This window comes from Drosophila willistoni (assembly GCF_018902025.1).
Source record: "Drosophila willistoni isolate 14030-0811.24 chromosome XR unlocalized genomic scaffold, UCI_dwil_1.1 Seg143, whole genome shotgun sequence".
Lineage (NCBI taxonomy): Eukaryota > Metazoa > Arthropoda > Insecta > Diptera > Drosophilidae > Drosophila > Drosophila willistoni.
Window position 1 is genome coordinate 4,301,235 of NW_025814056.1, and position 25,307 is coordinate 4,326,541.

A 25,307-nucleotide genomic window follows, 5' to 3' on the forward strand; every position below is an offset into this window, starting at 1 on the left:
TGCCCAAGCCTTGAAGTGTTAAGTGTTTGGTGTTGAGTGTCTCTGTGTGTGTGTGTGTATATGTTTTTGGCATTTTCATTTTTGATTTCCGAAAGCTATCAATTTGGTTTTTCACTTTCCCTAGCTCACTTGTTGCCGGCAAGAAGGTTTTCCTTTTAGCTGACCTACTTAGGCTCTGATATTGCAGGAAATTATTGAAGTCAACTCAAAAGATACTTCAAAATGACCCAGGACACAAATTTGGGTCAATGAAAGCTATCTAACAAACTAACACTTGCGATAAGAATGAAAATCTTAAGTGATTTCTTAAAATCAATCAACCCCAGTCATCTGAGTCATTCTGACTTAATCAAAACAAAAAACGATATAGACAGACACTCGAATGATAAAATTTTATTTCTGTTGTCTACTTATTACAAAGGAAGCACAATTTTAAAACTAATTTCTAGAAAATCAAGTATACGCAGTGTGTGTTAGCTTAAAGGTTTAATCGAGGTTCTCTCAACTTTTGTCTTCTTAGAGAATCGGCTCATTATATATGCAATAACTTTGCTATATATCTTCAAGAGAATACAGTGAATGTCAGAGTGGATAGTTTGGTATTGAATTTATTGTAAACATGAACTGAGGCACGTTATGATTGGCACGTAATCAAAAAGTGGCAAGTCCTCTCACCCAAAACTTCCAGAAAAATTCTTTGTTTGCTCTAGGCAAAAGTATTGAGATTTAAACGATTGAATTGAGGAAATGAAATTCAAGTTTCAAGCACGAATTTCCTTCATCATCAATTACAATATTATATACCTACTTCCTTTTCGCAAAGAAAAATCTGCTACAAAATTTTGAAATAATATCCAGAAATTGTTTGAGAATATTTGCAGTCAATTTTTGGCTTGCCGAAAATATAAGACATTAAAAAGAACCCACTTCATATCTTCCTATCTCTTTTTTTTTTTGACCACAATATTTTAGTAATCAAATTGATTTCCTATTCTCTATGTAAAAGGTTTGAATTTAAGAGAAATATAAAATAAACTAAATTAATCATCAATTCGTTTTCAAAAACTAAATGTTCTTTTCAAAAATTAGACCCCGAATACACATTTAATCTTGAACATTTTTTTGTTCGTTATATTTCTGTTAATTTTTCTAATTAACTAAAATCGAATAAAATTGAACATTTTTGTTATTTAAATAGACATTTGCATAGTCTGCTTAAAAAGTCTATGCATAACTGACCTACGTGCTTATATATAGATATGCAAATTGTTTAAACAAAATGAATAGATATATATATTTCTCTATTTCTCATTTACTAATACACAAACACACACACACTATATAACTATATACATATATGCATCTAAATGCATTGAAAATGTTGCTTCTCGAAATCTCCTCCCTCTTCCCATCCTCTTCGACCCCCTTCGCTGCTGCTGAAGCAAAAGTTGATTAAACTGCCACAATAACACGGCAACAACAACAAACATTTTCAAGTTCAACACAAAGATACAAACGAATAAATACAATACAAAAAAAAAAAAAAATTCAAAAGAGCATTTCAACTGGAAAATTCCCAAAAACAAAATAGTGAAAAAAAATATCAAGATGATATACAACAAATATTGCCAAAGCATAGTTTTTTTTTTCCAAAACGAAAGCAACAACCAACCAAGTCGACTGCAACATAAATCACAACGAAATTCTCACACATTTATTAAGTGCTGATTAGTATGGAGAGAAAAAAAAAATGGAAAAACTCAACAACAAAAACTAAGAAAAACTATTAACTAAAAGTGCAAACCAAATGCAAAATGTTGCTACTGTTGTTGTTGCTGTTGCTGTATTTGTATATCGTGCGTTTCATTTTCATTAGTTGTTCGGTTTTTTTTTTTTTTTGGTTGTTTACGTGTTTTATTGAAAAAGATTTTCAATGCCATTTATAGTGCATTAGTGTGTGTAAATGTTGTAAATGCAAGCAAAGCAAATGTCCGTCTAACTGTACGACCGTCAACCGTAGCTATTCAGAGTCATAGAGACGTCGACGTCGACGACGACGACGACGTTAGAGGTAAATGTTAGAAGGGGTGGCGGGAGAGCGAGAAACAGGGGGGAATACAACGCGAATGCGACGTCGATTGCAGCAGCAGCAGCAGCAGCAACAGCAACAGCTCATCCGCTCGACGTTTTGCTAAGTAGTTACAGCTACTAAAACTTAACCGATGGTTTCTCTTTACATGTTTCTTCCCCCTTTCCATAGCAATTAATTGATTAGATATCTTTGGTTAGAACCCTTTTTTTGGTATTCGTTAATGGGTCATAGAACCTTGTAGACTATTGCTAACTAAATTAAAACACTTTTGATTTGACTAATCTATTTAATCATAAAGTTTAATCTCTTTTCATTACTTTATGGAACTATTTCTTGATGCTTTTTCTTCATTTCAAAAAGTTAACTTACTTTTGCTAAGAAGAAGTTCCACTTAATTAGTTGCCTTAAGTCTTTAGATGCTTAAATCTCAAAAATTTTAAATATATAATTCTAGAGAAGAAAATGTAATACTATTTAAAATCTAGAGAGACACTGAAAATATTTGTCTTTATAATTTTAAATTGTAGATTATATATAAATAATTACAAAAAGCATAAACTAACGAGACACTAGAGGAACACGGATCACATTATGCTGTTCCTCAAGAATTTTAAATGGTAAATTTACAATAAGAAATGAATATGAAGTCGCAGAGGTCGATGTTAGAGTTTTTTTCTACTCAACAATTATGTAGTTATAATATTGTTAGTTAAATTTTGAAATAGAAAGGTAAGAAATGAATAAATATGTAAATTTCTACTCAGAAAATTTAACAAAATTTTGAAATTTAAATTGATTTAAACAAGTTTCGGGTATTATGATTAATTGGGTCTCTATATCTTATTAGGTTTTAGACTTTAGATTTTAAATTGACAAATAATTTGGCATTATTATAAACCAAAAAGTATATAGTAACTAAGAGCAACAAATAAATCTTCTTTATGAATTTGTAAATGTAAACCGTAATAAAAAAAAAACATTAAACATTGAGCAAAATCTGAGCATCGAGTCGAGTCATTAAAAGTCTGTTTTCCTAGACAAATCTGAGTAAACTAAATAGTTTCTATGCAATATATAAAGAATTCTTAGGAAATAAATTAAAAATCTATATATCGCATTAAATTTCATTTATAACAACTTATCAAATCTTTTAGAAAACATTATATACATATGTCTCTAATAAATTTGAAATTGAAAAACTTGTTCGAATTTGATTCCTAACCGTTATTGCTAGACATAACCGTTATACGTTTCGGTATCAGTTGCATTCCCTATTATTAGATATGCTCAAAGAAAGTTTTTTTGTTGCTTTTTTTTGCTTACCAACGATATGCTTGGCCGGCAAATTGATCGTGCAATAATTACTGCATAGCTGCAAGTTGCCAGTTTGCCCGTTGCAAGTTGCAAGTTGCAAGACGACAACAAAGACATAGACCAAGATGACGACGACGACGACGAAGACGACGACGATGAGGAGGATGAAGATGATAATGATGAAGTTGTTGCTGGCTGCCACAAATGGAAAGCAACGAGAGGGAAAGTGTTGCCAGTTGGCAGTTTTCAATTTTCATTTTTTTTTTCTTTTTGGTTTTTGGTTTTCCTTTTTTCTCTCTCTTTGACTTTGTGTATGCTGCTGCTTGTATTATTTTAGTTTTTTTTTCTGTTTTGCTGTTGCAGTTTCCATGGCATGCTGCTAATAATACCCAATCATAATGCCGCATAATAGACACACTGACATTGAAACGAGACAGAGGCAGGGGAGGAAGGCAGGAGGGTGAGGCAAGTCTGCTGTTGCTGCTGCTGTTGCTGCCAACACGGTAGCCCAAGTGAGATCGATTGGCATCGTCGATCATCGCCAGCAGCAACAGCAACAGCAGCAGCAATTGCAACGGCAGCAACAACGTCTAAAACTAAAAAGCAACGTCAACAGCTAAAATTGTTGTGGTTGTTGTTGCTTTTGCAACGTCGACAACTGCAACGACATTCAACTGATAGAAGTCAAAGTTCTGAGAGAAGGCGACAGATAACACGTCACTTGATCGAATGGGGACATGGACAACATGCGTACTGCCTTCAGCCCCTCCTCCTCCATGCTACATAGACTGCCGTCCATGCGTCCGCCAAACCCGTATACCCCGCCAATACCCGCGGCCCCGCACCTCTGCTCCTCTCATCCACAGTTAGGCCCGCCACTCGACATGAATCGTCGTCGTCGTCGTCGTCGGTTGCCGTTGCCATTTGTCGATGTTGTCGTTAGCTTCGTTAGGTACCCCACGGGCTTACCCTTCCTACCTCCGATCTCTCTCTGTCTCTCTGGTCTGTTCTCTCTCTCTTTCTCTCTCTGTTTATTTATTCTATTTATTATATAGAATATTGCGCGTATCGAACACTAACTATTGCGGTTGCATGTTGCAACGGGCTGCCAAGTGGGTGAGCAAGAGACAAAGTAATATAAAAACACAGAATAGATGATGAAGAGGGGCAAAGAGAGCTGCAGGAAGAGGGGTACGAACGGTGACGGTCGTTTATGGCCGTTTGTATCAGTCTATCTATCTGTCTGTCTGTCCGGTTGGCTGTCTGTCTGTCTGTCGGTAGCGCAAAAACATTTTTCAATTGAAAACTATTCGTTGCTGCTGTTGCTGGCGTGCATTTTATTTGATTTGATTTCATTTGATTTGAAATTCTCATTGCATTGCAGTTAAAGCCTATTGCAATTACTTTTTGCCATTTGTTTCTTCGTTGTTGCACTAAGTTGAAAGCCAATGTCTCTGCTCTATTGAGACGCTATAATGGGTGTCCCACCCCAGCCCCATCTCACTCACAAAACTCTTAAGTGGATGGGCGAAATAAAGAAATTGAGGTAGGTTAGACACAGAGCAACAAGTTGCGATCGCATAAAGATTACAAATCTTATCTTTTTTGTCAATTGATTAGAGAAGTTTTTCTCTGAATAGGTTAGACGGGCAGATTTACCTACATACATATATAAGAATTGTCACACTTTTCATTTCACATAAATTTCTGTGAATGATATTTGTAATGTTTCTCAAATTCCATTAAACTAGATTCTTTAATCTACATTTATAAACAGAATCTAATAGGGCTTTTAATATTTTGCGATTTAAAACTATTTATTACTTCTTTGTTGTTTATAATTTAAAAATAATAACTAATTAAATACTATTCCTGCTAATTTCAACAGTTTTAGATCAAATATTCAAAGAAGTTGAAGTACTTTTTAAATATTACAAGAAAAAGTAAGTCTTATTAACTTGGGACTATCCTAAGAAAAAGTAAGTATTAGCGCTACTTTTCAATGCGATTTCTTAAGAAGTAGAAATATCTTTCAAATATCTTATGAAAATGTAAGTACTGAAATTACTTTTTCAAATACTACCAAGAGCAAGTATTATTAGTTTTGTCAAGAAGTAAACAGTGCACAAGAAAAAGTAAGTATCGTTAACTTTAAAATATTTTACAAAAATATAAATATAGGAATCACCTTTTAAAGTAATTTCAGAAGCAAAAAGCATTACTTTTATATACTTGGTTAAAAACTTAACGAAGCCAAAAGCTCTGTTAGTGATTTGTTATTTAGTAGATTAGACAATTTAATTGTTTTAATATTTGTAAAATAATGTTATTACTAATAAATATCTCGATGAAAGGGAGTGAGAAGGTAAAGTAATTAGCATTACTTAATATTAAAGTATGTTTAAAAATCCATGATTTCTTTTCCAAAGTACCTATTGAGGTTTCTGGCAAACAAAGTTCTGCAAGCTTGTTCTACACCCAAAAGTGGCACCCTGTATTACAAGCAACTAACGCACAATTACCCAATACACATACACATGCATTTTACCAAGATAGATACACACACACACACATTCAAATAGAGAGACACTACTAACTCATACAACTAAGCAAATTGAATGCATTTTATTTGCCTAGGCATATTTTTAATTTGCGAGGAAGGAGAACAAATACAAAAAACGAAAAAAAAAAAATAGGAGAATAGGAGAAGAGCGTGGGGAGCGGTAGAGGGATGGGGAGGGGGAAGCAACTACTGCATAGAATAGACTCAAAGCGAGTTGCAAACGAAACAAAACGACCAAACGAGCGACGAACTGAGCGAATTTTGCGAGTATGTATGAATAAACGAGTACGAGTAATAATAATAGCAACAAAATTTCCTTTTCTAGGTCTAGGCCAGATGCACAATTACATTCTAAAATATGCACACAGCCTATGTCTAAGTTTGAGTGTGTGTGTATGTGTGTGCAGCTCCAGCTCCGGTTAAACAACAGGTAAAGTCTGAATGGAAATAATATCTAGGCAAGTACGAGTGTACTTTCCGATATAAGTACTCGTACGTACGTACATATATCTGCATACTATATAGGGCCCTCTGCCACTTGACTTTTGCAATTAAACTGTGGTTATATCTATCTCTCTGTCACTCTCTCTCTCTCTCTCTCTCTCTCGTTCTGTCTCTATCTCATAAAAGGAAACTTTGATTATGCCAGCAAAAAATTTCTGTTTTAGAGTGGTTGCTGCAACTTGACTTGTTCCCATTCCTACAATTCCTGCAACCTATAAATATGGACACACACACACACACATCTATATAGATATACCTCTATATATATATATATATATAGGTATATGCCGGATTATAGATGCACACATTGTAGTCAGACATCCGCCTAATATTTGTGTGCTGCAGTTGCCGTTGCCGTTGCGGTTGGCATTGCTGTTGTTGTTGTTATTGTTGGTGGTTGTTGTTGCTGTTGTTGTTGTTGCTGTTGTTGTTGCCTCTTACGCATGCAATTTTCGCTTTCGTTTTTCGCGCATGTTTATTCTTTTTGAAGGACAAGCTAGCTATATATATTATATATATACATATATGTCTGGTTGTCGATCTGAATACCATAGCGAAAGACCAACAAAGTATTTTTCAACTAGGTATACTTCTACATCTATATATATATATATATGTATATATATATATGTAAGTATAGATAATTTCTGCACATTTTTCTTTTATAACAAATATGCGAATGGGTTCAAATTCTTAACACATTCTATTTATGCATTCTTTTTGTTTTTGTTGACTCTATTTCTTTTCGTGCTTAATATTCAGGAACAAAAATTCTTAAGGACTTATATAATCAAATTTGCAAATTGAGGATAATTGATGATTTCCTTAAAAGTGGAAACAAGGAATTACATATGTCCATGAGATGGAACATTTAGTGGAGGACGAACTACCTAAAAGTTAATTTTGTTATATTAAACGAAATAATCACCTTTGCAATTTCTTCATTTTAATCAAAGAAATTTTGAATCTATAATCTATTCCATATATTCTATAAATATTCCATATATTTGAATTATTTTCAAATATATTAAGCTAATTAGTTACGAGGAATACTTAAATTAAGTCAATTTTGTTTTATATAATATAATTTGTGCAGTCTAAGTCTAAGTAGGTTTACGATTTTCTTGGGGTTCCGAAATAAAGTTACCAAAAAGTTTCAAGTTATTTTTAAAGCCTTCAAGGATATTCGTCCATTCAAAGGCTAAAGGCTATTTTTCCATAATATCCAAAATGTTTTAATTATAAAAACGGGGAAAAAAGTAGATTATAAATCGTTAACTTCCATTGACATATTTTCGAAATAGCTTCTGTGATGAAAGTTTTTCAAGAACCCTAACTTCAGGTCTAATTATCCTTGGGCAAGGCAGAAGAAAGTATAGAAAATTATACTAAAATTTATTCTTGAAAGTCATTTAAAGGTCTACTTGTATCTGAATCGTTATTTATACTTGAATGTTTATATTGTAATGATGATTCATTAGGATTATTATATTTTCGATTCTAGAAAGGGCGGTCGAGTGGCGGGAGGAGGAGATTTCTCAGGGGGTTTACGACCCAAATTCTGTGTTTGGCATTCGTTTTGGCGGGTCACACAAATACATCGTACCCAATACCCCATCCATCCAATTAGTCTTCTTTTTTTGCCATTTATGACATACATATGATACGATTTTCTGCTCATTTTCCTCATTTCCCGGCAGAAACGCAATTTTCATTTTTCCCCCACAACGCCCCAAAAAACAAAAAAAAGCAAAAATGAAGAAAAACAAAATCAAAATGAAAATAAAATGCACAAGTAGACAAAACAAAAAGGTGAGACACAAGCAGAGAAAGAGAGGGAGAGGGAGGAAGAGAGAGAGAGAGGGAGAGAGACGGACATCTATCATGCATATCCGTTTCATGTGTGTGTGTGTATGTATGTGTGTGTAAATGCGAATCGTCGGCATGATCAGAAGGCCAGACATAGAAAGATATAGCCAAAGATATAGAAATGGATAGAGATCTATATATGTTCATATATAGAAGATTGATTATGGTTGCTGGTGCAATGCGAACAAAAGTGCGTGGGTGAGTAATGCAGAGGAAAAAGGAAGCAGAGGAGAAGGCTTCTTTCTGATGATGGTCTCCAAATCGACTGACAGGAGATGCTAATTAGGGGCAACACTTTATATGCCAATTGAATGTTTGCCAATGGGTCAATTAAGGAGAGACAGAGATAGGGAGAGAGTGTGAGTGAGGGAGTGGGGCAGGGAGAGAGAGGAAATAAGAAGAGGCTCCCCTTTCAATCTCCCTTCTCTTTCTATCATTTTTATTTAGAAGATATGTTTGGTTCCCCAAAGTCGGAAAATGGATATGCAAACAAGAAGCGTCAATTTGATGTCTCGCTATATAATGCTAGCGCCAGCCAAGCAACACACACACACCCAAACACACACATACTATACAGTGTTGTGTATATAGATATATTCTTTTTCTTTCTTTCCTTTCATTTCGTTTTGTGTTGTGTTGTGTTTTTTTCTAGATTTCATTTGTTGGGGCATTGCAAAAAGGGGAGCCTTAGCTTTTCGCACACACAAACACAAATGCGCACGCTTTGCTTATACATTTGCTTGTGTGTCTGTGTGTGTGTGTGTGTGTGTGTGCTGTCTATGTTTGTGTGTTTGTCTGTTTGTATGTATGTATATAACAGGCGGGTGCAGCGAACTAATTCAAGGCTGCATACCACACGCTATGGCAAAAATAAAGCTATATCAATGTGTTTGTTGCTCTCCGGCCACTCAGAGTGTGTGTGTGTGTGGAGCTCTGCTGACGTCGCCGCTCGCTCTCACTACCATTTGCCTGCCCGTCAGTGTATATGCATGTGTGTGTGTGTGTGCAAGACAAGTTCAGGCAGCGCTAAACATTCAAAGCCACCCAAAGTCGGGTATTGCTGCTATTGGGTTTATGTGAAATGAAGAGTGGAGGAGGAGGAGCAAGAGGAGTAGGAGCCAGAGAAGGAGAGAGACAATGGAGCGCGGAGAGGGAGGTGAAGGGGAGGCAGACAGTGACTGAGAATTTTGTAAGGTTGTATCATCGTCAACGTCGTCAACAGCGCTGCTGTCGCTCTGTTGCTTTGCCTTTTGTTTTCATTTTGCTGCTGCCGCTGCTGCTGCTGCTTATTTTAAACGAGATGCGACGACGGCGACGTCGACGTCGTGTAGTCAGTTGGTCGGTGGCGACGGCAGCGGCGGCACACGCTCTAATGCAATCAAAAGCTAAACGAACATCGCATAAACTGGAACTTGGGGAACTGAGCAAACTGAACTTTCCGACAGGGCCGGAACAAAACAAAAAAAGATCTAAGATCGACAAAAACAAAATAATGAACAGGGCCAAAACTAATAAGGGAAGTTGGTGGGAGGCACAGGTCGAAAAGAGGAAGTGGGGCTAGGAAGAGGTTCCGTAATTTTGATGCCGCAAGACACATGAAGTGGGGTGGTAGAGGGGGTTGGGTAACTCTAGACAACTTACGGACAATAAAAATATATTCCTTATCGATCAATAGATCTCAAGTTAATAAGTTACTATCGATAGGTAAGAAATCGAAAGTTATCGAAAACATTGACTAATTATTAGTCGAATATTATTATTATACTTTAAACTGCATGTTCGTTTAGCCTATAAACCATATTTATATATCTTCATTATATACCTATTTAAATAAATAAAATGGATTTTGAAATCATCGCACAGTTATCGATTATCTGAGAATATTATAGTAATAGTTACAGTTAATTCTCAGATAAGTATATTATTATAGCTTTAATATGCTTAGCTTTTCATAATTTCAATGAAAAATTCATTATTTATCGATAAAATATAATAGAAATCGAACAGCTCTCAATTGTAGGTAGCGTTTTTTGCATTTCAGAGATAAATTTCTGACCTTGACATTGTTGAATTAATTAAGAAATCACACAATTAATGATCTCCCTTCTCTCCCTCTCTCTCTCTCTCTCTCCATCTGTAATCACTCCTGGCTGTACATGTACATATATTTATCTTATATTGCATTCCCCCTTACTTTGCTTTTTCCAGCGGTTTCTTCTTTTTTTGAGATTTTATCTTTTATTTTCGTCTTTTGCCACTGCAAATTCCCATTCTGTTTCTTGCAATTTTACTTCAAATGGTGGTAAAGCTGATAGAGAGGGGGAAAGTTGTGGCCAAAAAAAGGGGGAAACGGGCGGGTAGATAGGGTAGAAATTCAAGCTTCCTTTACTAGTTAAAAAACTCTGCCAAATTTCATTTTTATTGGCCAATGATGAAGAGATGCATATGAAGAGAAAATGCTTACACACACACACACACACATCGAATTTCCTTCAGTCTCTCTCTCTTTCTACTCCCCCTTTAACTCTTACCATTCCCCTTTATCCTATTTTATTATTGTTTTTCAGTTTCTTTTTCTTTCGTTGTTGTCTGTTTTGCATTTGCAACTAGCAATTGTTGTTGTTGTTGCAACATGCTGCTGCTGCTGTTATTGTTGTTGTTGTTGTTGTTGTTGTTGTTGTTGTTGTTGTTGTTGTTGTTGTTGTTGTTGCTGTTGTTTATATGGGGTGAAGGTGAAAATTTTGTTTGCAGCCGCAGCTTGTGGCCCCTTTTTTTCTCTCAATTTTTTTTGTGTTTCTATGGCTAACGACAACTGACAATGGGATGCCCCATGACTGTATATACTTACATACATACATATATGTATAGCTGATTGTTGTTACAAGTTTCCCTCCCGAAACCATCTATCTCCCCACCTTCTCCTCCTTCTCTCTGCCACTGCCTCTGTCGCTGTCTGGTGTGTTAATGGGTTACAGTGCAATTAGGACAGTGTGTGTATTATGTGCTCTCTTACAGATTGAATTCGATTAACTTATAATGAGCAGCAGCAACAGCAACAACTGTAACACCAGCAACACATTATTGCCTATGCAAATTGTTTTAAGGGGAGGCACAACAACAACAACAACAATAAAAGCAACAACTTACTATAACGAGGCTTGTTAAACACACATATATGTACATATATACATATAGGCAATTTAAAATAATTTATAGAGAGAATTAAAACAAAAAAAAAGCCCCAAGAGTGAGTTAACTATGAATTTACATGGAAATTTTAGACATTAACAATTAAAAAAATATTTGAATTAAGTGTTCATATTCATATTTATCTGAAGTATAGAATTTCTGACTAAATCTATTTTAATACAGAAAACTTAGTGAGACGTGAATTGGTAATAAGTTTGCCCCTTAAAATATGCAATAGACAATCAGATGATTTTTTAATTTGGGAATTGAATATTTCTGGAGGAGGATGGAGTTCAGGGAATCTGGACGTGTGTATCGAAATGAAAGTTTTTCGAAACATTTTAAACTTTTTCGCCACTTTTTACCCATTAACAGAAAGTCTTTCAAGTGGTTATGCAATTCGATTAGTTCTCATACTGACAAAATGCCTCCCTTATTACAAAATTGCTAAAATCCGTCCATGATATACATTTACAATGATTACGTTAAGTAAATTTTTGAAATTAAAAAATTTCTCTAATTAATTTTGCATTTTCATGTAGTTTCTTTAGGCAATTTGCAACAATTTCGATTACACTTATCATCAAAATCTATATCTAGCTCCGCCATTAATTTTTATTAATTAATCCAAACCACAAATTGACTGAGATGGCAATTCAAATTTCGTTGCCCCAAACTAATATCTTTTTCAGCCATAGACACAGACTTTAAATTGATTTCCTTGGCTGTGCTTTATGAAAATAAATGACAATACTCGCAATAGAAAGGAGGGGAGAGGAGAAAAACCTTTTATGGATGAGGCGACGGATATGGAAAACTTAATTGATTTTACATTTATTTAATTACAATTTTTGAATCCCAAAGTTTTCTTCACCATCATGTGGTTTACGGACCACAAGCAAAAACCAATTAAGCAAAGGCATCCTTCGAAGTTCTTATGAGTTCGAGAACGAAGTTCAACCCAAAAATTGAGAATGAAAAATGTTGACAATAAGCCATTAATCAATTTGTTGTTTTCTTTAAGACAAAATGGCGCAGCATATGGACTTTTATTTTGTTTTCATTCTGGTTAGATAGATAATAATGACTTCATTTGCAATCACACAAAAGACATGAGAGCCGAGGCTAAGGCGAGGCTCCTGCCAAAAATGAGAACACCAACAACAACAATAACAACTAAAAACGATATCCGTTAAAACTTGAACTCAGCGGTCAACCTGCCGTGCGTGCAACAATAACAACAACAACAATGAAAAACAATAACAACAAATGCCAAACCAATCAACAAAATTGCAAAGTGCATTTAGCAGTGGCAACTCACAAATGTTGCCAGTTAGATACCGAATGGGTTAAAAAGAGGCGGGCCGAGGCGAGGGCGAGGGCGAGAGGACGGAGTTTAGGTGATTGGGGTTTGGTTAGGGGTACTCAGTTGTCTCAGTTGTTGGTGACAGTGACGTGCTCGGCGGCCTGCCCGGTTCGGTTCGTTTCAGTTCGTTCATTTTGCTGGCTGGCTGGCAATGGACAAATGAACGCCCCTGACATCGTTAGTTGTTGTTGTTGCCCGCTGCAATTGTTGTTTTAGTTGTAATTGTTGTTAGACGATTTGCTGCTGTTGCTGTTGCTGCTGTTGCTGGCCGGGGCACGCAGAAATCCTGATTTGGTTATAACAACGCACATTTTGAGGCAACAAACACCAACATCAATACCCAAAACCAAACACCAACAACAGCAACAACAACAAGCGACATGATTTGAAATTCAAATTGTAAAAAAATCTAAAGCCGAAAGTCAGCCAAGAAATGCGTGCAACGAGCAACAACAACTACACTTTAGGCCATGAGGCATGGCTAGAAACATGCCTAGAACATGGCAAAATGGCAGTTACAAAAAATAATCAAATAAATAATCTAACAAAATTTATGTATGTGTGTGCGTGTGTGTGTGTCTATGCCAGGGATGGCAAAATGTCTAAGCGCAATCGATAAAAAATTTGCAATTCACAAACAAAAAAACGAAATTAAAATTCTTCAAATGGATTAAAAACTATATTTGGAAAGCCTTATATAATAGAGCAATGTTGGAAAAATATATATTGAAATTGAAAACAATTAAAACTAAACTATATAATTAATAGAAAATAACTTTTTTTTAAAACTTTTATTATCTTTCTTTTTTTAATTAAAGGAAATTATTGCTTCATAAAGAAATATCCACTTAAGGAACATTTTTGAAACTTAATATCTTAATAATATAGTATTCAAGTTAGAAATATATGGAATGTCGTAAAAAGATCTGATATCGCTATTAAAAATCAGGCATGTATCCATAGTCAAAGCATCACATAAAACATCCTTTTGTCAGATATAAATATTTGAAATTAAATCCGAATTTTTTTTTTTTTTTGAAATGTTGTTGAGATATTTGATTTATCCATCCCTAAAAAAAAGTGAGTGGTGCGAACTAACGCAGAAACTAACGCACTTTTCAAACTGCAAACAAATAAAAAATGAAAAAAACAAAAAAAAAAATAGAGAATATAAAAAAAACTGCAACTTGCGTCGATTGGTCGTGTGGAACCCCTTGACATTAATAGCGAGTCGAGAAGTCAAACTCAAAGCAGTAGCCCAAGAGGAGTAACTTCACACACACAGAGAGAGAGACAGAGAGAGGGAGATGATGGGTATAGAGGGGGGAAATGGTGGTGGGTTAGGGTGGAAGGGGCAGGTGTAGTAGGGGGAAAGGTAGCCGCAAAAGAACCTTGGACTAAAGCTGAACTCGCACACAAAGTGAACAATCTTTTGCCACACAGCAGCCCCGAGACGACTACGACAACGTCCGTCTCCATCTGCGTATTGCCTACCCCCTCTACTCCTCCGTATTCTCCACCCAATCCAGCCCACTGCACCGCACCGCAGAGCACCACACACTTTTGGTGTGGTTGGTGGTGTTGTCGGTGGCGTTGACGACCGCTCGCAATGTCAACGGCATGCCTACAGACTAAAAAACCGAGACCCAACAACAGCAACAACAAATAGCCAAAAGATGAGAGCAGTCTCAGTGATTGGGCTGAAATTTGTTGCCACAGACTCTGCCACACATTTGCTATTGGCACAACAACAGCAAAAGCAAAAACAAGAGAAAAAAGAATAAACAACCTAGAGAGAGCCTTTCCCTTGCATCCTTGAAAATTAAAGTTCAATGCTTGAACGGCGCTTGAACTTACCGCCGCACACGCACACATATCAGACACCCAACAGGACGTAGGATGTCTAGCGCCTGTCAGCCAACCCCTGCCACGCCCCAGCCCCCTCGCCTGCTGTCGACAATGATTGCGCCCATTTTGTACGGCCGCCTGAACTTCAACGAATGAAATTTTTCAAGTTCAAGGTTGCCGGAAAAACCAAACCACCCAGTCAAAACAAATTACCAACCCAACCACCCACCACAAGGCGAGTCACATAAAACCAGTCTTTGTCTGTGTCACGCACACACACACACACCCAAACACACAAACAAAAAATACCCAAACAAAAACAAAAAAAAAAAAAGAAACAGACGAAAAAAATGTATTTATACTTTGAATCCTTGGCTACGACTTTTTCAATACCTCGCAGAAATATCCTTCAAATCCTCCAAAATGGAGGTAACTATTCTATTCATTATCCCAAAGATGTAAGGAAATGAAAGATGCTCAAAGGTGGGCCAAGCCAAGAAGTGACTCTAGTAGAAAACTTAAAGGATTAAGTACATCTTTTGAATTTGAAGACCACTTTTAAGTGATAATTCTTGTCATTGAGGATCAAAGACAGCTCAAAGAGGTCGTCTAAACCAAATAGTTAAAGCTTTGAAGAGCATTTACCAAATTTAGAAAGCGATCTAACTAACAAATGAGAGTTCCATCACAAAGTTGACTCTTTAATTAGTAATAGTAAGTGTAGTTAACTCTGACTTCTTTCAAAGACACTAATCTCCAGAGTCTGTCTATGTTAGAGAAGAAGATATATAAATCTGGGTTGGTCAGTTCAACTTTTGTCATATGAAAAAGGCTTTGGACCAATTGAAACCACTTTTTGTTTACGATCATCTTTAAAAGATCATGACATAATTTGTGAAAACTTTCACGATTATATCAATAGAGTCTAGCTATGAGAGTGGAGTAAATCTAGTTCAAGTTACTCTCTTAGCCAAGTAAAAGTCCATCAACTGATTACGACTAAATGCTTTGTGTCTGGCCTTGAAATGATCCCAATACTCCTTTTGACTCCTAATTGTGGTTACTAGGGTACTAAAAAATGGCCGACACAGTGTGGCCCACCATTTTGTCTGTGTGTGTGTGTGTTTGTGAGTGAGAAAAAGCCCAAAACACCAATACAGCCATACAAATGCGAAAGCGAATAAAATGGCAGGGCAGAGCTGGTGATATAAGGGTATGGCTGGCAAAGTAAGGAGAGTCAAGAAAATGGGCTGCAGACACCAGTATAAATATACGAAACATTTCCTACACACACAGACACTTTCCCAGCCGCCGCCGCTGCCGCCGCCAACCAAGGCAATATCCTTTTGACCTTGAGCTCGAAATTTCCACACGCAAAATTTATTGACCCGACGACGACGACCAAATGGGAGAGAGAGAGAGAGAGGGCGGAGGGGGATTGGCATTTGTCTGACTTGGCTTCGTTTGGCTGTTCGTTGAAGGAAACATGAAAACCCAAAAAGGAAAAAAAAAATTCAGTATATACATATATACGATACAGAACATGGCCGTCTAACGCCTCGACGACTCCTCCCGCAGATCCGTCTGGCGTTTTTTTAGAAAAAGGAAGTAGGTGCCCACTGTGAATGAGTGGGTGGATTAGTAGGTGGGTGGAATGGTGGCTAGGTGGCTAGGTGGCTGTCTGTTGTGGTTCCCAGAACCAGATCCAGTTGCCGTCGCTGTCGTCGTCGGCGTCGTCTGCCTTTCGTGTCAATAGACGTTTATTTGTCTGCCCTTCTACCAACTTCTTTTGCCTTCTTCTCAGAAGAGAGAGAGAGAGTGGGAAAGAGAGGGAAGAAAAGAGTGGAGAGTGAGACTGAGCCTGGGCGTTGCCTTGCCATTTTGTAGGGAGGAACACCCTGTCGGGATTTAATAAACAAGTGACTGGCCTTTTTATTTCTTTTACATATATATACATATATATAGTTAATGGTTGACAATTTTGTGTGGAACGTGGACGATTCTCTCGGGCGAGCGTGGAAAAACTGTGTATAAACTTTTCACTTGTTTCCTTTCTCGTCTCGGCGCGTTGCGTCTCGTCTCTTTGAATTGGAAATTTAATTAAATTATCACAAAATTTGCCAACAGAATGTTGTAAAGGGGCAATGTTTCGATAAGATTAACCAGCAGATTACCCAGATACATTTCTCAAAACTTCAAGGCCAAATCATAGGCCAGGGCAAAGGACTTTTCGTTAACCTTTCGACACGACAACGATGCTGTCTCCACCCGTACTCCTCTCTTCCCATAAAGAATTAGTATAGAAGCTAATCGTTTCCTTAGAATAACATTTTTGAAATGCCATAAACAAATACTATACTGTACTATACTAGGCTAGAACCATTAACTCTATGGGAACAGTCGATTTAAATGTTCAAAAAATTTTAACAAATTGACCTAATTTTAAGAAATTTTCTTAATTTCAGCGAGTTGAGAATGTCTATTTAAGATTCAAGGATCTTCAAAGCGCTTCCAAGTGGACAAAAGAGTGAAAAAAGATAGCAAACCCATTTGTAAAGTAATTTGGTTTGGAGACTTCCAAGAAGGAGCTTTTCTTGCTTTATATTGAATTACTGGAATTGGTAGTACAACTTATTCCAACTAGTCTTAATTTCTCTAGAGTCCTTTTTACTTTTGGCAAGTTCTTCAGTTTACATAGAATTATAGATGCATTTAATTTGTAAGTAATTTTATTAACTCTTAAAAGGAGTTTTAGCATCTGCTTAATATACTATTTAGTGTTTGCCTTAAAGAACAATAAAGATTATCTATATATTTTGGTTAAATCTTAACAATCAATATATGTTGTCATATAGGTTAAATATCCATGTACTATGTACTACTTATTTGTCCATTATATCTAAATGGATAAATAAGTCTGCTGCTTAAAACTATATTAGAGTAAAATGTTTCTCGAAATGAAGTAATGACTTTAAGATATTACTTTTGTAAAACTAATTCATATTGATGACTCACAGGTCTAAAGTTTCTCATACTCCTTGAAATCTTTGGCACACTTTTCTCCTACCTAATATACCTTTGCGTATGAGCAATTTCTTTGCTATCTACATCAAAATGTAAAATGTTATCTACAATTACAAGCTTTTACAGTTTAACGGACTGTTAAGCGTATCGTTTGCGATTCTTAACCGTTACCCGTTTAGAGCTTAAAAGCTTTCCACCACGTAAACTTTGAAAGCTATTTCATTGCAACCTTAGCAGGTTCTGTAACCATAGAGCTTTTTGTATGTTTTTGATAAACTTTTCATGAAAAAAGCTCATTTGAAAATAAGAAAGTTTAACAGACTCTTAACACAATGAGTTAAAATTACGCATTTTGAGCTGAGATTTCAAAGTTGCAGCCCAAAAGATGGCTACGCAAAAATTTAAATTTTGAAACTCTCCCGCCCCAATGGAAGAGGAAATTTGATATCATATATTTTTGAAAAAACTTGGACTTACCATCAAGTTTATCCAGCCGCTTGTCGATGTTCAAACACTTGGACATTAGTTTCTCTACCAGCAGAGGATTCGCCGCAGCACTGGTCACAAATCGCGGCTCATCTGGATGTTGTTGTTGTTGTTGCTGTTGCCCATTGCCAAGGAGTCCTCCGTATTCCAGCTTGGACGAGCAATCGCCTCCTCCTCCTCCTCCTCCATTTGATCCATTATTGCTGCTATTGTTGTTGTTGATCAAATCACCACAAAGAGCAGCCGCCGCTGCAGCTGCTGCTGCAATGGCCGCCGATGCGGCATTTGCCGCCGAATTGGAACCGAAGGCCAATAAGGCTTGACCATTGCCATCGGTGGCATCGGCAAGACTGGCACCCACCGTATCGACCAGAGCCTGAGCACTGAGCTGGGCATTCTCTTTGGCTAAAAGATCATTACTGGCAAAATCATCAGCCACCACATCGGCGGCAGTGATAACATTGTTGTTGTTCTCCTCCTAGGAAATATATATATATATATATACAGATACACAGAAAGAAATTATAAAAGAAAGAGACAGAGAGAGTGAGGGAGAAAAAAAAGATAGAGAAAGATAAAACCAGAAAAGGTTATAGAAAAAACAGGGAAGAAAAAGAGCAAAAGGAAAAAGAATTGAATGAAATGAATTATTAGGAATAAATCAATTTGTCTTTCCACTTGGGAAAGTTTTTAGATTAGATAAGAGTTCTCTGTTCTCTTTTCTTGTTCTTTTTTTTTTTGGCGGATGTACATTTTCGACTTTAACCTCAACGGTGGCCAAATCCGATAGCAGGCTTTCGATCTCGAAATTGCTTTCGGAAAATTGACGAAATAGCTCATCGGAGGAGTCACTGCCGCACAGTGGTTCCACTACCACATTCACATTGCGAGCCGCCGAACCGTTCAGTTCACCATTTAGTCCATTTCCGTTCACTCCGCCAGCTGGTCCAATACCAACGACACCGATACCGACACCTCCACCAGAACCGGAACCGACTCCAACACCAACTAATGCTGCCTGTTGTGGATTATTTGGATTGCCAGCTGATTGTATTGTTGCATTGATATTCTCTCCATTGACTGCGGAATCATCCTGGAAAATAGCCATAGAATTAGTTTAGTTTTGCATGGGTGAAAGGCCAAAATCGAGGAACTTTGCCATCTAAAGTATGCAGGTATTCATTGTTTTCAACAAATATATTACTTTTTAAGCCAAATATTTATAAACAAATGTATATATTTAAAAAACGAAGCGAAACCGTCTTGCCTTTTGCATACTTTAGAGGGCAAAGCTTGCCCACATGAAGAATGTTGCAATGGAAGAATATGAGACAATATCAAAGAATCAATGTCTGAATCGATGAATGATCTAACAAATTATATAGAAACAAAAGGATGATAAAAGTCGATAAAAGAGAAGAATGAAAGTTTTATTAATGGCTTAGGGGGAAGTTTTTCGTTTTGGTTAATCGATACTCACTGCTATGCAAGTTGCCAAATCTAGACCACCAACTAGACGACCATCATTATCCGGACACCAGAGCAGTGCGTCATCGATAAATGGCATAGCTGATAGGGCAAAGCCTGCACTGCAAATACTGTTAACTGCCAGCGTAAGGCCGTTTCTTTATAGCCCTGGGTTAATCGAAAAATATATATATAAATCTAACCCAAAACTATCAATTGGGTTCTCTTCTCTTCCCCTCTCTCACTTTGCTTCCGCTTCTTGGGATTTATTTCTTCTTTTTTTTGATATCACACTTTTTTTTACCAATTTTGTATAATGGTTGTCCTTTTTATTTTATTTTTTGATTTTGATTTGTCACACAAAATTTTTTATCATAAGATTTCCGTTTTCGTTTTGTTTTATTTTTATATTTTTTTAGGCACTTGTTCTTTTGTTTAATGAGACGGTTTTGGTTTGGTTTACAATATCCTATATAAAATTTATATATATATATATATATGTTTTGTAAAAAAATTTGTTTTTGTTTTTAGTCTTATTTCGATTTGGACGTTGCAAAGGAGAGTGTAGAACGCGATTTCTCTCCCACCAGGCGTATACTTGATTTGCGTGTTTTTTTATATATATATTATATATATATATATATATATATGAAAAGTGTAAAAAGTTTTCTTTCGTTTAGTTGTAAATTTTGGATAGTTTTAAAAATATTTTGGCTTAGTTAGAGGGTGAAGTCTTGGAGTCTGTAAATAGAAGAAAAATTTCATATATTTTTATTATTATTATTTAAAAGTCATGAAACTTAATTTAACATTTATTTAATGGTGAGTTTAAAGTCATTTCTTTATAATTGTTTCTATGACAATTTAAATTAGTATTGTGTTTTTCATTAAACTATTTATTTTTAATTATGAATATATAAAATTAGTCTAGCCCTACTAATTATAAGTAATTAGTCACTTATCAATCAACTAAAGGAGCTTACTCTAAATAGAGTATTTAATAAAGGAATCTAGACAAAATCTTTCTTAAAATTCTCGAATTTCTAGGAATCTCAAAATCATTGTCTACTACATGACTCAAACCATCATCAATTTAGACATTCTATATAGGTATACACATTAAATAGTTAAATCAACTCCATGACAAATATAGATAAAAATAATTGAGGCATATTGCATTTTGTTTAATACTTTGCTTCATGGAGGTGCATCTGCATTTCAACAATGCACCATCATTATCCCTCACATCACCATGATGATGATGATGATCGGGCAATTAATATAGCCAACCAAAAAAGCCAACAACAACAAAAACAACGAAAAAAAGAAGATAAATAAATGTAGAAAGTCGTCTTGTTGCATTGTTTCAATTTTTGTTTTGTGGCTTCCGGTTATAACTAATTTTCAGTTGAATCAAAGTTGGTTGTTGTTGTTGTTGGTGTTTCTTTTTGTCTTCTTTTTTATTGTGTTGTTGTTGTTGTTTTTTAAAGTTCAATAACATTAGAAATTACGAATTACAACATAAAACGTATATATATATATATATATATATGTATAAACAATATGGTATAAAATACAACAACAACAAAAATAAATGGAGCCCTGCAGTAAGAAAATTTTTGTGGGGAGGAAAAACTGCAAAAAAAAAATTAAAAGAAAAGAAAAGCAACAGCTGCAGCAGCAGCAGCAGCAAAAGAAAAGACGAACGAATGATTTGAACAAAGGAAAAACCAAAAGAAACTTGGAAAAATGCTTTTTACATAACATGTTATTGAACTGCATGCAAAGCAATACCAGCAACAACAACAACAACAACAACTGGTGCTGCTGCTGCAACAAGAGCAACAAGTTTTCCACTCGCCAAATTCATTATAAGTGAAAGTCTAAAAACAACAACTACAACAAATGCAACAGCAACAACAACAACTTGCAGAAAAAGTTCGTTAACATTGAACTACGAAACGAAACGAGGCGGAATACGAAAAAAAAAATTGCAAACTTGAAAGCAAACTGCAAAAACTGCACAGGCAAAACTCAAAACTAGAGAGTTAGAGACAGAGATAAACACACACACACACACACACACACATGGAGAGAGAGAGAGAGAGAGAGAAAAAGAGAGAAGGGGAGAGAGTCTGCGACATTACAACATTTTGCCGCTGCTGCCTGGCACCCGCGCGTTGCCACTGCACAGTGGTTTCAAAACGCTTATTAAACTGAAAAAGTAGCTCTAATTTGGCCCTCAGTAAACTAATTAACCTAGCCTGCTAACTTCTATTAGTAAAATAAAAAATAAATAAATTCTAAAAATAATTTTAAATAACATTTTTCTGTGTTTGAAAGATATTTTGCTTGACGTCAAAGAAAGATATTGAAGACAAGAGTTTAGAGAAAAAAGTTATAGCAATTAAGCTTAATCAAATATTGCAATAATTGTTTGGATATTGATTGTTTTAAGACGATAAACAGTAACGATTGTTGAAGAAATAGTATGATAATCATTACAACTCTAAAATCATTAAAATCTATGTTTTAGTTGTTCTAAATTCTTAAAAAATACAGATTCAACTCTTTAAAGAGGTTGTAGATCTAGTCAAACTAAAAGAAACTGTATACCACAAATCTTCAATTTAGCTCCAATTTAGGCAGTATATAATATTTGGGGCTTTCGCTTTTGATTGATTTATGAAAAAGTATTTTTGCTTTAAACTAGAAAAGACGAATGAATCATATTCTTCATCGATTGAGATTTTTTGTATCACAATCTGATAAAAATGAGCTTGTTCTCAACGGTATTTCCTTCATAACATTTAGATGGGAGGGTCAGTCAGTAGGTTACCACCTAGCTTAGGGTAGAAGAGAGTAGAGGGTGCTAAGTGTCATCTCGTTTGATGCGGCAGATTCAATGTTTCGGTATCTTTCTAGTCGGCGAGTTGATTATCAATATTCCTATATCTTTTTATATATAACCTAATACTAAGCCACTCATTCAAAATTTCTAGGGGAACCTGTATTAAAGTAAAAACAGAAACTCCAACTGATCAATTATAAAATTGCTTAAACTCGATATTAAGAAGGTTTCCAATCTTTTGCTCTTGCTTTAATTTAATAATGGGTCAGCTTTAGCTGGAATGAATTTAGTTAGTCACCCTTCACTATTGATAAATATTTTTTTTGTAGTCTATGGCAAATTCTAAGCCACTGTACGGGGCACGTCATCATCATCATCATCATTGCCATCATCATCATCTCTCAATCGGTTTAGTTTGGCCTGTTGCATTTGCGCTTTGGTTTTTCCATGTTGATGCGCAATGCACCGCGGAAAACTTGTTTTTCATTATTCAATACAAGCAGCAGCAGCGTCTATTTCACTTTTCTGCCTGGTCAACAACAAGCAAAAGCAAGTTCAACTTGAAAAGAAAATGCTGCAGAGGAAAAACCTTCAGCACCATTTTCTAGTTGTTGTTTTTGGTTTTATTTTTTGCTTGGCGCCACAGTTGTGTGGTAAAATTATAATTAGATATTTCTGGCCCCCCCCGCCACTCACTTCCCTCTCTCTCTCTCTCTCTCACTCTCTGTCGGAAGATCAACGTTTATGCAAAATATTGGGTACACGTCGTCGTCATTGCCCACCGATGGATCTATCTATCTATAATGTTACATATCTTTACTCTCTCTCTCTCTGTATCTCCCTGCCTCTATTCTTTTAATTCTGTTGCTGCTCATTCTTGTTGCATTTCTAATCATAGTGTAACAGTGCGTATACGCAATCTTTGATTAAGCTAAGGCAGCAACAGTAGCAATTGCAATGATAGATCATTTCTATGATTATTTCTTTCTCTCTCTTTATTCATCTCTATAACTATAGAGTGTGTAGATTGGTGTGTGTGTGTGTGTTAGTTGAGTTAGTTCAACTTCCTGGTGCTGCGCCACTTGCCACTGGCTAGCAATGAAAATTCTTGATTTGGGTGCGGTTCAATGAGTGAGTGTGATTAAAAAGTGTTGTTTTGTTTTTTTTTTTTTTGTTTGCTTTAAAAGTCCATTCGAAAGCTGAAAAGCTTCATTGCAAATCGAAAATCACAAATATCCATAAACTAAATATACATAGTAACTAATAGGGAAAGAAAAATAACTAACAAAACATTTACATTGATTATTTTCAGGGGCATAGATAAGTGAAATGACTTAGTTAATAGTTTCAGTTGAAAGTTTTATGATCGAGCAGCTAGTAGATATGGCTTAAAGGATAGCTAAAGAGATTCTCATTTAAGAATTTAGCTAAAAAACTAATTACCAATAAATACATATAAACTACATCGAAAGAAAGAGAGGGGAAATTCTTTGCTGATTACAGCCTAAAGATAATTGTAATCGTGGCTAAGGACCTGAAGGCATAATTTAAATTAACGAACAGACGACTTAGTAGTCAAAATGTATATAAACGTCGTGGAATTGGGAACAAGGGAGAAGATAAGCAAATTACTCGTCTCAATTATTGGCGTTAAAAAGAATAAAAGATAAAAATGTAAGGTTGTTAAGTCAATTACTTAACATGATCAAAAATCATCAGTATTAAAATCACTTCAATTTAATTAATATCTTTATCAAGTGTCGCTTTCATTTTAAGGAATTCTGAGTTCTAGATAAAATTTAAAAGATATATCCTAAATATATTCCTAAAGACACAAAAAAAGGTTTCATATACGTGGGGGGTGCATAAACTTTGGCGTAGTTAAAGTTAACTTCTTTGATAAAAACGAAAGCAGGTCTTACAGTTTGAAACCATTAGGTCCTACTAAATTCCTTCACCATAAAATTATTTATTTATCTAAATTATTTGATTATAATATAGAGAAATACTCTAATAAAAGTTTGGTACTTGAAATTTACTAGAAAACATCTTAACCCTTACTATGTATATCTTTGCAAATTTTTCAATTTCGTAAAAATGTATTTAGCTTAAAGCATGAACGAATTAACTTAACGAATGATAATGAACAAAAACACATGCTATATATGTTTAAATATATTAACAACATATGCAGAACTCACCTTTCCTTTATATTTATTGCTATCCTTTGCTGGATTTCCTTGACGTGTTAGTAAATATATATATATATAAATATATATTTATCTAAATATTTCTGTTTCACGTTTTTGGCCGCTAAAATCGTTGCTGAATGTGTTTTGTTTTGTTTGTTTTATCACTTAATGTTTTATTTATTAACTAAGATAATGTTTTTGCTTGTCTTGGTGTTTGTTTCATATTATTATTATCCATAAGGCAGTGTAAAGTTGTCCAAAAAAAAAAAAAGTTTACTTTGAGTTTACTTTATTTGTTGTTGTTGCCACTTGTTGCAATTGTTGTTGTTGTCAAGTCACCTTTTTGAGTTTGTTACTGTTTTTATTTTCTTGCACTTTTTTCTTTTGGTCACTTAAGTGATATGAGAGTGTGAGGTGTTTTAGGTGGGGAATTTTTAGGGGGAGAAATGTCTATCTCTGTTATTTTGTTTTTTGTTTTTTTTTTGTTTGTTTAGGTTTGTAACGCGTTTTTTATTTTACAATGTATGCGATAGATATATAAA

At 35.4% G+C, this 25,307-nt stretch overlaps 1 protein-coding gene across 1 annotated transcript in view; it reads right to left on the reverse strand.

The window, feature by feature from the left end:
* Positions 1–20,027, reverse strand: part of LOC6645405 (ecdysone-induced protein 74EF) — a 50,189-nt gene extending 30,162 nt beyond the window's left edge. Inside the window, exons 1-3 of the mRNA XM_002067984.4 lie at positions 19,736–20,027; positions 19,007–19,348; positions 18,247–18,733 (exon numbers count right to left, since the gene is read on the reverse strand). Coding sequence (XP_002068020.2) covers positions 18,247–18,733; positions 19,007–19,348; positions 19,736–19,822 — 916 coding nt within the window. The 5' untranslated portion in view covers positions 19,823–20,027. The remainder of the gene's footprint in view (positions 1–18,246; positions 18,734–19,006; positions 19,349–19,735) is intronic.
* Positions 20,028–25,307: the final 5,280 nt, after the last annotated feature.